This window comes from Rhipicephalus sanguineus, chromosome 4 (genome assembly GCF_013339695.2).
Source record: "Rhipicephalus sanguineus isolate Rsan-2018 chromosome 4, BIME_Rsan_1.4, whole genome shotgun sequence".
Taxonomy (NCBI): domain Eukaryota; kingdom Metazoa; phylum Arthropoda; class Arachnida; order Ixodida; family Ixodidae; genus Rhipicephalus; species Rhipicephalus sanguineus.
The window spans coordinates 169,833,963-169,850,986 of NC_051179.1; the positions used below are offsets into that span (position 1 = coordinate 169,833,963).

General features: G+C 49.6%; 1 protein-coding gene across 1 annotated transcript; it reads right to left on the reverse strand.

Annotated features, from left to right (window-relative positions):
- Nucleotides 1-13,371: 13,371 nt before the first annotated feature.
- On the reverse strand, nucleotides 13,372-13,833 carry LOC119391829 (uncharacterized). Its single transcript, XM_037659478.1, has one exon. The coding sequence runs from the start codon at nucleotides 13,831-13,833 to the stop codon at nucleotides 13,372-13,374; it is 462 nt and encodes a 153-aa protein (XP_037515406.1).
- Between the last annotated feature and the right edge of the window lie 3,191 nt (nucleotides 13,834-17,024).

Below are 17,024 nucleotides of genomic sequence, written 5' to 3' on the forward strand. Positions count from 1 at the left end.
AAGGTGGAAAATAAAAAAGTTGGTTCAATGCGGTTTCATTTCTATCCTAAACCAATTAACAAACAGCGACCCAATGAACTTTATATATATCCTGAGGGGCGACTGTGCAAATGATCTAAAGATAAAAAAAATCAAACTAACCTGATAGTCTTAGCGATCTCAAGAGACCAATGTTGCTGCAAAGTATATGTGGCTTTCTTCGCAAGCTTCCTTTGTTTTCATGGCCAGTGTATCACTGCGGAGAGTTTTGAATAGCGAAGGAAGTCTCTAATGTCGAGCTCGTATAAATGCGACAGCCAGACATTCAAAGATGACCTTATAACACCTAATACCCTAGTTACACGGGCACGCTAACCTCAGTTACAACGAGGCTCAGTTCCCACAAACCATAGTTACTTACAGTTAGACGGCGAGCGTAACTGCAGTTACCCTCTTAATCATGGTTGCTCCGAACTGAGGTTGGCCGCCTCAGTTGGGGCATGTAACTGACAAAATGGCGGCACCCACGACGGCGGTCGAAGGCGGCATGGCTCTATTAGCGGAGGCTGAAACGTGTTCCCAAAGGCGCGTCAACTGGTCTGTCTCTACAACAGAACTGTTGATACGCCTTTGGGAAGATAACCTTGTCGCGCTGCGGTCAAACACGCGTAATGCGCGTATTTACCAAGAAATAACGCGTGATTTGAATGCTCGCCTGCCTGCAGGTGAGACACACATCACACCAAAACAGGTGCGCCAAAAAATGGAGAACCTGAACAAGCACTACCGATAAGTACGAAAACTTTTTCACTAATCACGTTGTGATTTGTGTAGCGGTAGCGTGTTTGCTGATAAGGCGCATAAACTCGTTCGTGCTGTTGCTGCTCAACAGCACACATAAGCCCAACCTTACGTGAAAGCGTTTCTCCCGTATAAATTGGGTAGGGAAAGAAACGCGTCTGCCTTGTTTAGAAACCGAGCGTGTGCGTTCTCGCCATGCTACGCTGTGATGTTCCCACTATTTCTCGGTGCCACAGCCGACAGTATAAAAGCTGCCGGTCTTGATTTCACGTATACCTGTCCGAGTGCTGCTGAACGGCGCGCCACCGAGTCCGTACGATTGTCGTGAACCGTGTCCTTGGCTGCTTAAACAGACAAGCAAAGGAGCACATAAGCGCACGCACACACACAGAGCGCGTATTCCGACTTTTGCCCGTGTTCTTGTGTCATGTATTTTATTCCACCCCCTGTTCACCTACCAGAGCAAGAGATACTTTGCAGTAGTCGTCAGTGTATGCAAGAAGTTCCCGCCCCACTGAGCTAAATTGCAGTAGTAATTGTGTACATTCTGAAAACGCCTAATCTGCTAGTATGTTGCAATGCCTGCCATTGTTTACACGCTTTCTGCAGTGTGGACAGTTGCAATCGAGCATGGTCTTGTGATTTCTTAATGCAGAGCCAGCCCGTGTCACATTTTGTTAGCTTTGATAAATATATTGAACACTATAGTTGTATATTTTATTAAGGTGGTTGAAGGCATCTGGAATGCTTGCTAGCTGCCTATTGCCCCTCGCGTGGCAACTAGCGAGCATTCCAGATGCCTTCTTCCTCCTGTATGCGGACGATTTGACTGTGTGGACACTACATCCAGACCTGCAACGCCAGCAGCATGCACTCCAGAGTGCTCTGGACAAGGCCTCGGACTGGTGTGCGCGCATAGGACTCACACTATCGGCCACGAAGACGGCATTCATGTCTATCACCAACAGACGAGGTCGCCGTCGCCTTCTGCAGACGCATATTTGTTTGAGCCTAAATGGCCAAGCCCTCAGCACGGTATCCAATATCCGTGTGCTCGGAGTCGAACTGGACGCATCTGGCTCCGCGAGTGCATGGGTTCGCTCTGCTCGTCGAAAGAGTGCTAATACCTGTCGTATCTTTGAGTGCTAATACCCCCCGTTCCTTGAACCTTGTCAGCACAGCTTGCACTCTATCATAACATTCTTCCATTGTTTCCCCCGCGATTAACACATCATCAAGATAACATGACACTCTGTCAAAACCCTTCAGCATGTCATCCATTACCGCTTGGAAAATGGATGGAGCACTTGTTATACCGTACGGCATACGTGTGTATTGAAAAAGCCCTAGGTGAGTGTTCACAGTGACCAAGGGTTGCGACTCGGGATGCAACTGCAATTGTTGGTACGCTGTCGACAGGTCAAGGACAGTAAAACACTTGCATCCATGCAACGCTACAAAAGTACCTTCCAATGGTGGGAGAGGGTAATAATCAGTTCTCAGACAACGGTTCAAAGTCACTTTGTAGTCTCCGCATATTCGCACTTTGTTGTTGGCCTTGGGGACAACTACAAGAGGCGTTGCCCATTCACTGTGTTTTACTGGAACCAGCACACCAGATTCCACTAGTGAATGTAACTCTGATGCTACTGCGTCCCTGAGTGCGAATGGCACCGGGCGATGCTTGCAGAAAACGGGTGTACAGTTGTCTTTTAGCACCAGTTTGACCGACGTGTCAGCTATCAGTCCTAGTGACGGATTAAAAAAACTTTTTGATGAGTGCGGTTGATCTATCAACTGTGTTTGATCTCCGAAAGTTGATATTACACACGCTAGACCAATTCAGCTTCAGAGCCTCTAGCCAGTTGCGGCCCAACAACAAAGTGTCACAATTTTTTTCTGTTCGAACTACAATTAACGGCAAGGTCGCGGTTTGCCCATCGTGCTCTACACGCACCGTCAACTTTCCGGCAATTTTTAGTGCCGAACCCCCATAAGTTTTTAACAGTAAAGTACATCTTTCCAGGGGTACCTCCGGCCAGTACCGTCTGTACATTTTTTCCGGCACAATAGACACAGATGCCCCGGTATCAACCTGCATAGTGACAATTCTGCCAGCTATCTTAACTTTCACAACGTAGCCACCATAACTACTCCGACATGAAAAAATATGACTAAGCAAGGCATAGTTCTCACCACTTTTATCGTCCCAGTCACCGGAGTCTTCTAAGCCAGTGCTCTCTTCAAGAGAGTGCACCGAACGTGGCGTTGTTCTGCAGACCCTTGCCAGGTGTCCCATCTTTTTGCTGGCGCGACATCGAAATTTGCGAAAGGGGCAGGTGGCGGCGTCATGCGTTGCTCCGCACCGGGAACAGTCCGTTCTCTCGGCATGCCGCTCCGCGTTTTTGCTCGCGACCTTTCTTGTCCCAGTGGTCCGCTGTGGGTGTTGCTGTACCAGGTTCACGTCGCCGAGTTCTTTTGGGTCAATTTTTCTTGTTTCTGTGCGAGCAAGTTCCCCACTTTTCGCCAAGTCGTAGGCAGTTTGAAACGTCAGGGTACTCTTCTTAAGCAGCTCTGCTTGTGCCGTTTCATCTCTCAGTCCGGCCACGAATCGATCCCGTAAGGCGTCATCCAAGAATTGCCCGAACTCACAGGATCCAGCCAGCCTTTTTAGTTCCAATGCAAACGCGGCCACTGGCTCATTTTCCAGCTGCGACCGACGGTTGAACCGGAATCTTTCCGCTATCACCAAAGGCTTCGGAGAATAGTAGCCTTTCAGTATCTCGAGCAGTTCGGCATACGTTTTCTCTTCCGGCTTGGTCGGGGCCAATAAATTTTTCAGCGTGCGGTAGGCCTGTTTTCCAATGGCGGTGACAAATACTGACACCTTCAAGTCTTCACTGACCTGGGTAGCTCGGACATAATGTTCAAAGCGTTCCGCATAAGAGTCGAAGTCTTCGTCTCCCTCCTCCGTGAACGGCTCAAACCGCCCAAAGGAAGCCATGTCGTGGTAATCCGCCCAGGCGCTTCCGCTCCTAGAATACCGACGCCCGAGAACATCCCATCTTCGTCGCCACTGTCGTATCTTTTGTACACGGGAGCCTACTTGGCAGGGCACATGTTTATTGCAACTTGCAATACAACGGAATGAATGCAACGCGCACACGTGGCGGTCTTATAAGCTAACAGAGAACTAACAGTGACGTAAGAGAGCCAACCCTTAGACGTGCATCTTATCTTAGGTACGACACGCCAAGCAACGAGTGACGTCAGAGCATGACTAACGCACGTTCTATCTTAAGTGGAATAACACAACAATACCGTCCATCTCATTCGACGTATTTCTCAAAAAACCGGAGATGCTTGCTCTCGAATGGCCCGTGTTTTAGTGCGGTCGATCCTGCAACCTCACCTTGTTTATCAAGCTCAGTTTCAACGCCTCACATTGAGAGATTGGGACTTGCTCGAAACCGCCAACCGAGATGCCATGAGGGCGATCACATGCCTTCCTCGGATAACACCTATCGCGACCCTCCAGGCGGAAGCGCAGCTCAATACCATCGACGAAATCGTACACCAGCGTCGAATGGCTCGCCACTAAAAAGTCAAGCTGTTCCCTCGGCGGCGGCTCTAGCTCACTACTATAATTCAACGCTGCCACAGCCTGCTGCACCCTTGCCAGAAATTCCACCATGGCTCAAGGCACAGGCCAGCGACAACCGACCACTGACTCGCCTGCGACAATCCAACCGACAAGTGGAACAGGAAGCCGTCGTCACTATCATCGACGACTCACTAGCGGTATACGCAGATGCAGCTATCGATAGCTGCGTTTTGCACACCAGACTCGTATGCCCCACGCTACCTGAAACGCAACATACATGCTCCTATGTTACAGAGGCACCATTTCCATCAGTGTTGGCGGAGCTCGCAGCTATACGGGACGGCTTAACACTCATGATACCCAAGGTGGATTGCTTGTCACTCAATAGGCTGCTCGTCTATACGGACTCCACGCAGGCAGTTCGAGAGTTGCGAAAAGTGAGCAGCTCCCTCGATATAGCTTCCTATGTGCACCGAATAATTTACTCGTGCGCCTGCCCTGTCCGCGTATTGTGGACCCGTCGGTCTACACTGGCTCAAATGGCCGCAGATGCCGCTTGCCATCCAGCGGAAGTTCAACACCCGCTGCCTCTACTTCGTTTGTCCCCAAAGGACAGCTTACTCCTGCACAAAGAAACCCTCCGGCGCTCCACGCGTGCACTCATTCCTCCGCGTGGATCGGACCTTCCCGGCGGCTTAACTCGCCGAGAGGAGGTAGCGCTCAGGAGGATTCGTGTGGGCGCCGCGTTGACTCCTGCCATCCGGGCTGCATGAACATCCGGTGCACAGCCTCCCCTAACGACATGCCCCTTCTGCGTTGCTCCAGCCACAGAGGCAACGATCGATCACCTACTTGGGACCTGTCCGGGCCTTCACAAGGCTCGCACCCGCCACCTACGAGGCCTTGACTACCGGCCCGGTCGACCACCCGACTTAACGCGCTGGATGCACGGGCCGTTGCATCGACCGCTCCTGGCCTTTATCAGGAAAACTGAACTCTTTCATTTTATTTAACTTATGCCGTAGGGCATACTGGCGCTAATAAAAACAAAAGATTGTGCTACAGGTGCATTTTCATGCTGTGTGGCATTTCATGCACTAAAGGAAAGTTTCTTTTAGGAAGATTAGACGTTGCGGCACCACAAGGGGCTCAAAAGGGGTGGAGTCGCCATATTATTGGCTGTTGCACTCTTTCTTGGGCACCCTTCCAGTCAACGACAGCAGCGTCGTGGAAGAGAGTGTGGAGGTAACTGCCATTTTCAATAATGAAATCTCTATGCATAGGGCAGGTCGGCATGCAGATTCATTAGCACTCTCAAAGCTCAATATATAAGTGAATGATTGTGCAATTGAATGTGCACAAACATGAGTGCAGATGGGTCACAGTGGCAGTAAATATATAGTGTTTGCCAGTTAGCGCAAACACAGATGGAAGAGCAGTGGGTGCATTTTAAAGGCATTACAAATGTGGCTTTTTAGTGCCTATAATGGGCACCTAAATGTCCCCTTTAGGAAACGAAAAGTGCAATGAGTACAATGAACTGTTGCCCAATTGTTCTATATGGACATATTGAATATATGTAATCCATTTTCACAGTTCATGTGCTCCATGTAGCACTTGCTTATGTTACCTGAAAGGCACTCAAAGCATCGCTACATTGTTCTGTCCTTGATACACAAGAGAATACTTTTCTCTCGGTGCATATACTGAATCCGACAAAAACAAATACGGCTTGTTGCACCTCATGCTTTAGTCTATAGTCCCAGTAGTTTATTTGCATATGGAAGTGAACTAGTGTATTATAGCGCATTATGTAGCCATACCTGCAAAGACGCTTTTCTGGGGACAGCATGCTTCCCTTTTCAGACCTCCCGTCGTTCCCTTATGCCACAACATTGTGCATAATGTGATGTGTGACAACTGGTCCTTCAAACAACATTCTTGAACACGGCAGCACGTTTATTTAAACTGTTTCAAAGGGCGAAGTACATTACAGGAATGAGTTGCTACAGAAAATTGTAGTAATAATGTCAACACATGTTAATCAAACTTGCACTATAAAGATCAAAACAAACACACTACAAAATCTCACAAAATGTTACCGTGGACTATAATACTTTCATGAACGTCATGCAGTGTACAATCGTGACAGCTGATGCAAGAATGCAATCACACTCTTTGGAGGTATGTGGCTCTGAAGAATGTGACCTAACTTGTAGTGTAAAGGATAGCATTTTATCATGTGTCACATACCGCAACTTCAACAACAAGCATGTCGAGTCATAGATATTGTGACCTATGAGCCATGTTAAGTCACACATTCCTACCCAGACATGCATGTTTTCGTATGTACCAAGTGAATGAGACAGCATGTTTGATGTCATGTGATCATTTGTATACCATTCGTGTTGACACAAGGACAATGACCACTTTTCGCATTTCATGAGACAAAGCTGTAGGCAAGATATCTTACAGCAAGTTTGAAGTTTCTTAGGTTATTGCTTCGTTACATTTTTATAATGGCCATGTGGTGATAAATGAAATGAATGTAATTGTCCTCTGGTATTTGGAGCAAATGAATCTACTTAGTATGACGTGTACTCCATACCTGTTTTGTTTTAGAAGTGCAGCACTTTTCTCTTTTGAGTGCCCTAAAAGAGAGCATCTTCTTACATATTTAAAGAATCTTCACATAATCAGAGACAGAGAAACACGCGTTTTCAGCACAATAAAGTCTACAGTAAACTACAACACCCATAATTCACACATTCGCTTCATGTACAACTCCCTAGTTTACATGAAGAAACCGTGTTTACCTACAATCTCGTCTCTACGTATAGCAAAGCTGACCATTCCATGGCAAAAGTAGGTGTTATGAAAGAAAGCTTCTCTTGCTTGGGTATATGTGTCAGTACACGCTGGTTTATAAACACATTTCTTTGTTTTCTTTTTCTTCTTACACACAGGTGCCAGATGTTAATGAAACACCAGAAGGCGCCCATGTGCTTGCAGAATTTAATGAAGTGGTTAATGAAGATGCTGCCAGTGTAGAGGACTCGAGCACAACCAGCCTTCAGGATGAAGGTGCCACTCCTGCTGCCGGGAGCTCTGACAGCTCAACACCCAAAAACCCTGGCACCAGTAGGAAGCGCAAGAGGCCATCTACAGCTCTGCAGGAGATCCTGGAACTGCAGAAGCCGGCCGAAGAGCGTTGCGCAAACTTGGCCCAGCAAAGGGTGGCTATGCAGCAACAGATGGTGCAACTTCAGAAAGAGTCAAATGAGACTCAGAAAGATATATTAACAGTCCTGAAGTCCTATTTTGAATGACGCAATAAATATTGAGTGAACAAAATTGAGCTTTGCATAAATGACATCACCATGAGATGCTAAAACGACGCAAACAAGCATTTAAACGAATAGTAGCGTAAATAGTGAACCACCACCTGACCCATCGCCTCTGCTTATTATAAACATGTAGACGTAGATTGGTGCAGCTTACCACAGTGGCCTCGCGGCTATGGCCTTGGTATCCATTCTATTGCTCAAACTGACCAGCACTTTACGAACTACATGCCTGGCTCAGTTCCATTTCTTCTGCTTATGTCGACTAGTACATTGGGCACCCCTGTTTGTTATACCATTGTGTGTAGCAATTCATTGCTGAGGTACTTATGTTTCAAATCTTTCGTATACTTACACTGCGTTAGAACGGTTGACCTCTCAAATTGAATGAGCAAAACTTTTTGAACACAAATAAAAAATTATGAAATTAACCCCTCGAGGCACGAATCATAGTGGAGTGTCTGTAGACTGTACAAATCTCTACAGATACTTTCCGTAGCGCTCCATATTCTATTGCAAGAAGCAAATTAAAATTTTGCAGAACACATAAACTGCACAAAATTATCGTGCCTAGCTGGCTGGGTCTATGAAAAGTGTGGAAGTCGCACAGCTACGGCTGTGCCGCCAACAGCAAGGTGCTTTGCAAGTGCGTTCCTGACTCCACTACTATCGGTTCACAAAGACAATTGCACACACTGGCCGTGACCGCCTTGCTTTATGTTAAGCAGTGTATCTAGTACCGCTCTTTGCCTTATGACCTACCTTCTGTATTCCGATCTGTTAATTTTATTCTGATCACTGTTTATATTATTGCTAAAGTATTTATATATGATTCAAGTATTCCTTGATGTATGTATACTGTGGATTACAACGGTCGACTGCGGCCAAGTGTAACGCTCCTAGCAACCGTTTGTAAACATACACTGCAAACTGTCAAATGAATAATAAAGACGATAGTCTTTCTTGGGGAACTTACACGCAGAAATTTTGGTCTGTCTTTCTGTCTGTCTTTCTGTTTGTCGGCACGTCCCTCGATTCAGCCACTCGGCCAAAGTTGAACCACTTGCCCAAGGGCCAGCCATCGTGAACGGCTGACTAGGTTCATACTTGTGTACATTGTTGATCAAAAAGCAAACATTACGCATATCTGAGGCGCAACATCACTAGGTAGGTATTAGGTGGTGTGTTCCTTTAATAGAAAATACATAGATACGTAATTCTAGAGACCCTAGTTTTTGAAGCTGCGTTGAAAATGCGACTGCGCCGAAACTTGGCTTCCTCCGTGCCCTCTGTAAGAGCTCATTGTTGTGTTTCGGTTTCGGTTCAGTATTGCACTGTACGAATGCCATGGGGCACCGCTCTGGCATTCCTGCTTTACCCAGGCGACGTGAATATAAAAGAGTGTGTGGAGAGTACTCGTTCAGTGCGGACGTTTCTTCTGCTTCGGCGCTTCGCGCCAAACCGCGTGCTCGGGCTGGCTGGCGTCCCCGCCGGTCGCGTTGGTCACCGCCGGTCTTCGCCTGCTGCTGCGCCGGGACTACCAGCCCGCAACACAGCATTCACGTTTCCCGACGTATTGCCAGATGGCGTTCATATCTCACGCAGCGCCTCTTCTATCGTCTTTAGACGGCATTTGCAGCGAAGCACGCAGATACGCGGCCAATTTTTTACAGGACACAAGAAAGAAAATGAAATTGTCACTGCCTAGAGGGGTCTCTTAAAGAGGGCAGCAGGTCACACAGCTGAGGTGGTGCCGCTAGCAGCCAGGTGCTTTGCAAGGGCATTCCTCACATCCACTCCTAGCGGCTCACTACGACTAGTTTCACACAATGGTTGAGAATGCCTTACGTCCTCGTTGCACACAGCTTCAACCCAAGTTGCATCGCAGTGGTCACTGAGTTCTTCACAGATGTTGTGCAAGACACAACAGGCACGGATGACAGTATTGATATTGTTACGGAAAAACACCAACTCAGAGGGATACGTATCCCTGTATTGTTTTCAGCTTAGGCGAGCAGCACAACCGACGCGAACAGCACGCGCCAGTCTGTCTGTTTCGTCCTTCTCTTCGTCTCCTTGGCCGCGATGCCGCTGGTACGTAGCATTACCCCCGGCGGCCGAAGCACCGTCCCGGAGCTTTAAAGGTCGTTTTCGGAAGCGGTGTTGTAGGGCTTGATCCGTGAAACGTGAACAATATCGCTGGACCGAACAGATGGCGATGGACAGATGGGGCCAATCTCATAGGTAACAGGTGTTACCTGACGCAGTACACGGTAAGGTCCCGTGTAACGAGACAAAAGTTTTTCGGATAGGCCGACGCGACGATGAGGGGACCAGAGTAGCACAAGGGCACCGGGAACTAAATGTGCGTCTCGATGAGTAGCATCGTATCGGCCTCGTTGTTTGGTTTGCGACGCCGTCAGCCGAGCGCGGGCGAGCTGTCGGGCTTCGTCGGCTCGCGCGATTGCGTCTCGGGCATACTCGCTGGTGGACGAGGTGGAGGTAGGAATGATCGTGTCCAGCGGTAAAGTCGGCTCTCTTCCGTACAGGAGATAAAAAGGGGAAAAGCCCGCCGTGTCGTGACGCGATGAATTGTACGCAAAAGTTGCGTAGGGTAGGGCAACATCCCAGTCTCGGTGGTCCGGCGACACATACATAGCGAGCATGTCCGTAAGCGTGCGATTAAAGCGTTCCGTTAGCACATTGGATTGAGGATGGTATGCAGTGGTCAGTTTGTGCTGCGTAGAACAGGAACGTAAGATGTCGGCGATAACTTGAGACAGGAATTGACGGCCACGGTCTGTGATCAGTTGTCTTGGGGCACCGTGAACCAAGATAACGTCGCGTAGCAGAAAGTCAGCAACGTCGGTTGCATTGCACAACTTGTCGGTAGAGCTCGCGTGATCGCATAGCGTGTAGCGTAATCTGTAGCCACTGCGATCCATTTGTTTCCTATGGTTGAGACGGGAAAAGGTCCAAGAAGGTCTAATCCAACGCGGTAAAAGGGTTCCGTGGGTATATCCAGTGGTTGAAGACGGCCAGCGGGTAGCAGCGACGGTGTTTTGCGGCGTTGACATAACTCGCACGTGGCGACATAGCGGCGTACTGAGCGAGCAAGGCCTGGCCAAAAGAAACGGCTGCGTACGCGCTCGTATGTGCGAGAGACGCCGAGGTGTCCAGCTGTCGGCGCATCGTGAAGTTCAGCGAGGACACTGCGTCGTAAATGCTTAGGCACGACAATTTGAAGGTCAGGTCCGTCAGGTCGGAAATTTCGATGGTAGAGGACGCCCTCTTGAAGCACAAAGTGGCGAACAGAGCCGTCGTTTGGGAAAGATTCCGTGCGGGTGATGAGGTCAAGGAGCACGGGATCCCGTTTCTGTTCTTCCCTAATGTGAACCAAGTTGGACACTGAGAATATGGAGCAGATCGTGTTGGCGTCAGTGTCATCAGGATCGTCGACAGGGTACCGGGATAGGCAGTCGGCATCCTGATGCATGCGGCCAGATTTGTACACGAATGAGTAGGAGAACTCTTGGAGGCGCAAAGCCCATTGACCAAGCCGCCCTGAGGGGTCTTTAAGAGAGTTCAGCCAGCAGAGCGCGTGGTGGTCGGTAACGACCGAAAACGGGCGCCCGTATAGGTATGGCCTGAACTTGGCGACCGCCCAAACGAGAGCCAAACACTCACGCTCTGTGATTGAATAATTGCGTTCGGGGGCGGATAAGAGGCGGCTGGCGTATGCAATAACGCAGTCGTGGCCACGTTGGCGTTGAGCAAGCACGGCGCCGATGCCATGACCACTTGCATCCGTGCGGATCTCAGTAGGGGCAGCAGGGTCAAAGTGGGCCAAAATTGGAGGAGTAGTGAGGAGCGCGATGAGATTGGAGAACGCAGAAGCCTCTTCTGAGCCCCATGTAAACGGGACGTCTTGCTTGAGGAGCTGCGTAAGAGGTCTCGCTATATCCGCAAAATTTTTCACGAAGCGTCGAAAATACGAACATAGTCCGAGAAAGCTGCGGACATCCTTCACAGATCGTGGAACGGGAAAGTTCTTGACTGCGCTGATTTTCGCCGGGTCTGGCTGTACTCCGTTAGCGTCTACTAAATGGCCAAGTACTGTAATTTGGTCGCGGCCAAAATGACATTTTGATGAGTTCAGCTGCAGGCCAGCACGACGGAAGATGGCTAAGACGGCTGAGAGGCGTTCTATATGAGTTTCAAATGTTGGGGAAAAAACAACGACATCGTCCAGGTAGCACAAACAGGTGGACCATTTAAATCCTCGGAGCAAAGAGTCCATCATTCGTTCAAAGGTGGCTGGGGCGTTACATAGGCCAAAGGGCATGACCTTGAATTGATATAGGCCATCGGGGGTGATAAATGCCGTCTTTTCACGATCCATATCGTCCACCTCAATCTGCCAGTACCCGGAACGGAGGTCGATGGAAGAAAAATAGCGGGCACCATAGAGGCAGTCAAGGGCATCATCTATTCGTGGCAGAGGGTAGACGTCTTTTTTTGTAATTCTGTTTAGGTGGCGATAATCGACACAGAAACGCCATGTGCCGTCCTTTTTGCGCACTAGCACGACAGGGGATGCCCAAGGACTGCAGGACGGCTCAATGATGTTCTTGGCGAGCATTTTGTCGACTTCAGCTTGGATAATTTGACGCTCAGTCGCCGACACGCGATATGGGCGCCTATGAATAGGAGGCTGGTCAGCTGTGTTGATGCGGTGGGTTACACCAGTAGCTTTTCCCAATGGACGGCCGCTGAGATCGAAAACGTCGACGTAGGACAGCAGAAGCTGGTGGAGCTCGCCAGTCTGCTGCGGCGTTAAGGTGCAAGCAATCATCGACCGTATCGCGCTGTCGGGACAAGGATTAGATTGTTGCTGGGCATGGGGACCGGACAGAGCGGTCACCGTGAGAGCAGCCACCGCGCTGTCTTCTAAGGTCGAAAGTAATGCCAAAGAGATGCCTTGCGGGAGCACTTGCGGTGTCAAACTAAAATTGACAACGGGAAGGCACGTGGAGTTCCCTGTGACAGAAAGAACCGTGTGTGGTAGCGTAATACCACGACTTATCAGGACATCGGTGATAGGGGTCAGTACATAGTCGCCGTCTGGAACTGGTGGTGTTGCGACAAATTCGACATAGGTCAGTGTTTGGGGTGCGAGGCGAGCGTATCCGGCAGTGCAGAGGCGACTCGGCCGGGGCACAGGAGGGTCGATCATGGGCAAGTGGAGACGGAGCGCACTGGCCGAGCAGTCAATGAGGGCAGAATGCGCAGACAAGAAGTCGTGGCCTAGGATGACGTCGTGGGGACATTGTTCAAGGACGGCGAAGAGGACAACTGTGTAGCGATCAGCAATGCTTACAGAAGCGGAGCACATTCCCACGACAGATGCTGTTCCGCCGTCGGCCACACGGACAAATGGAGTCGTCGCAGGTGTGAGAACTTTCTTGAGCTTGCGTCTAAAATCCGTGTTCATAACGGAAACTTGAGCGCCAGTGTCGACTAGAGCTGTCACAGGCACTCCGTCGACTTGTACGTCAATAAGGTTCCGTTTCGTCGGTATGGTCAGTAGAGGATTTTCGCTTGGTCCGATTGATGCAGCGCCACCTCCAGGGGCTGCAGCACTTAGTTTTCCGTCGGCGAACGTCGTGGGGGAGCGGGGGAAGGTGGTCGTCGGGGCTGAGGGGAACGGGACTGGCGACGGTGAGGTGAGGGAGAGCGGGAGTAGTGGGGATCGTGGGGGGCAAAGTGGTCCTGATGGGAAGAGTATGCCTGAGGGGCAAAGTGGGCCGGAGGGGTGTAGTGGGCCGGAGGGGCGAAGTGGCCTGGGCTGGTTGCAGAACGAGGAGCGGGACGATTATTGAAGGAAGGCGGGAAATTTTGTGCAGGAGAACCCCAGCGACTTCGGCAATGACGAGATATGTGTCCTATTCGGTGACAGTAGAAGCATATGGGCTTGTCATCAGGTGTTCTCCATTCGGACGGATTACGGAACGCTGGTGGCGAGCCAGACGGGGGTCGACGTGAGGGCGTGAAGTGCGGCGGGAAGTCGGTACGGGGAGGTGTCGAAATAGAGCTGACACCCATGCTGGCAATTTCCTGTCAGATTACTGCTTGAAGAAGGGGTAAAGGGACGGAAGGAGGTGTGTCAGAGGATGGTGGTGCCACGGTAACAGGGGCGGCTGCTTCAAGTTCACGCCTAACGAGTCGGGTCAAGTTATCGCAGGCGTCCGGTTGCCGGTATGTAGCGAGGCAAGAAGACGTCACTGCGGTATTCGGAAGGCGCGGGAACAGTTGGGAGACACGCCTACTTTTAGCCTGTTCCAAGCGACGACATTGTTGAAGTACCGCATCGACAGAGGACACGTTAGTGCACAACAACAAGTTGAACGCGTCGTCGGCGATACCCTTGAGTATGTGCGCAACTTGTTCTTGCTCAGACATGGTTTCGTCAGCTTTGCGGCAAAGGGCCAGGACATGTTGAATATAACTGAGGTAGGACTCAGTGGAGCTTTGCGTGCGAGTCGATAATTCAGTCTTTGCGGCGAGGCGACGTCCAAGAGAGTTGCCAAAAAGTTCGCGAATCTTTTTCTTAAAGCTGTCCCAGCTGGTAATCTCATGCTCATGGGTGTCAAACCAGAGACGAGGGGTTCCGTCCAGGTAAAATATGACATTCGCGAGCATAAGAGGGGGCCCCACCTGTAACTGGCGCTGACGCGTTCGTACAGGCGCAGCCACTGGTCGACGTTAGAACCTTCGAGGCCCGAGAAGACGCCAGGCTCTTTCACGGCGGGAAGCGTGACGAAAGTGGGTGCGGCCGGTGGGTTGGCAGGTAGGGCAGGAGGCAATGCGGGCGGCGGGGATGTAGCCGAGTCTTGGGAGGCTAGGGGGAAATCCTCGAGACAACGTCCGCTGCGGAGTTCCGTGGCGAGGTAGGGGATCGCACACCTCCACCAAATATGTTACGGAAAAACACCAATTCAGAGGGATACGTATCCCTGTACTGTTTTCAGCTTAGGCGAGCAGCACAACCGACGCGAACAGCACGCGCCAGTCTGTCTGTTTCGTCCTTCTCTTCGTCTCTTTGGCCGCGATGCCGCTGGTACGTAGCAATATTGTGAATGTCGCATTCCAGGCCTTTGTGCATAATTCTGAAGTGTGCTTTCAGGCGCCCGAAGGAGTTTTCAACCATGCGCCTTGCGCTTGAAAGCCTATAATTAAAGACTTGCGACACCGATCCAACAGGCCCTGGCCTAGGAAATGGCTTCATTAAGTGAGGCTGCAAGGGGAACGCCTGATCAGCCAGCACAACAGGTCCAACAGCCACGCCTTCAATGACCTTGCTTTGCATCTTGAACAAATCGCTGCTCATGACGGCTGGCAAACGCGACCGCTCGAACACAGCTGCATCGTGAATGCGGCCTGGCGAACCAACATTCGTGTACATGAACTTATAGTGGTGGTCAACGACGGCAAGTAGGATAATGCTATACCACCCCTTATAGTTGAAATAATCGGTGGCATGCTCCTTTGGAGGGCAAACTTCGACGTGGCAACCATCCAGTGCGCCAAAACCTTGAGGGAACCCCGCGACAGCGACGAACTGACGTAAGTGCTCCTCCAGTCCTCGAGACGTTGGAAACCACACAAAACGCGGTTCTAAGCGCCGTACAACCACACTGCAAAATTCCTGAATATAATATTAACGGAGGAACGGCTGACGCCAAATAGATTGGCCACGGTTCTCTCTTCGGCAGATGTGGCCAACCGATACAGTGCAATGGCGACGCGCTTGGCCAGTGGTATTGCTTTTCGCATGTTCGTATCTTGCCGTTCCATAGACGCACACACGCTAGCAATGTAGTGAAACGTGTTTTCCCTGAAGTTTTCCCTGAAGACACTGTCCGGAAAGCGGGGGAGGGTCTCCTCGTACCAACACTGCGCCCGCGGATACGACCACACATTACGCTCACAAAAGCACAGCCTCGCAGCCGTGGCCGCGAGTACGCGACACCGCCTTTCTTCGTTCGTGATATCGTCGTCAAGCGCCTCGAGTTCTTCTTGCAGACGAAGTATTTGCAAATCCTTCTGGCGCAGGGCTGTTTGCTGGGTGGCCAAAACAACAAAGAGCTGGTCGAGGTCCTCGTTCCCAGCAGGGATCAGTACTGCTCAAAGACATCGCACTGTGAGCGCAAGGAAATCGAAAAAAAATACTGAACGATAGAAGAAAAGCTACACTTCCAGGAAACCTATCAAAGAAACGCGGAGCACTCCACCAAAACAAACCACGCATGTCTTGCTCAACGACGTTGAACAGTTCATGTTAAAATAAATGTGACAAACGAAATGAAGATAATTAAAGAACACACACACAATAGAGGAAAAGCGACACTTAACTGGAACAAAAACGCGAAACACTCCACCGAAACAAAGCACGCAGGCCAAGCGTAGAAACGTAAAAACTGACAGATTGACTTGGCTTTCGCAACGACCACGATATGACTTTGCCCATTGTTGCAAATCCATCCCTAACTTATGCCAAATATCGTCGAGGCATACGAGGGTATATGCTCGGTGACCTCAGATATTAGCAAAAAGGATTTATTGTGAAGTAAATTCATTTTACTTGCCAGAATACTTGTGTAAAGCGGATCAAACGTTCTACTTTTATTTGTTGAGCTAAGTATCACATGACTAGCTTGACGACTGGAACCGAGAACAGCTTTTATCGTGTAACATGTGTCAACTGCGGTTAGCGCTAACTGCGGTTTGCTCCGGTTAACTGAGGTTGGTCGAAACTGAGCTTAACCTGCCCGTGTAACTAGGGTATTAGTGTGCTCTCGCTGATTACGCAGTAACATGCTCAACTATGCTTAAACACATTCTTCTATACTCACCTTGGCTTCGCCTAACTCAGTTATGCCTGTTTAATGTAATTATGCTACATGAAAAAAAGTATCGCGGGTGAGCTTTGTTCGATCTCACACAACACAGGGAAACATAATTGAACCTTTTCCTAATTAACACTACTTAGGATTAACTGAGTTTTATTAGCTTCACCTTGGTCAGCGGTAATGCTCCTGAGCTTGGCTGCAAGGGGCTCACAGGAAACCAGCTTCGACTGCTTGAAAAGAACACGATTAATTTGATTTGCTTATTTAAAGCTAATTACGCTCTGATTTAATTTGGAAGTGCCATGCTCAACTATGCCTAATCAGATTCATCCCTACATGTCTTGACACCGCTTAATTAGGTTGACTAGTTTAATTAACGTTGAG

What these genes read in the sequence shown, in the direction of transcription:
- LOC119391829 (XM_037659478.1), bottom strand. Translation starts at nt 13,833, where the DNA reads ATGGGTGTCAGCTCTATTTCGACACCTCCCCGTACCGACTTCCCGCCG.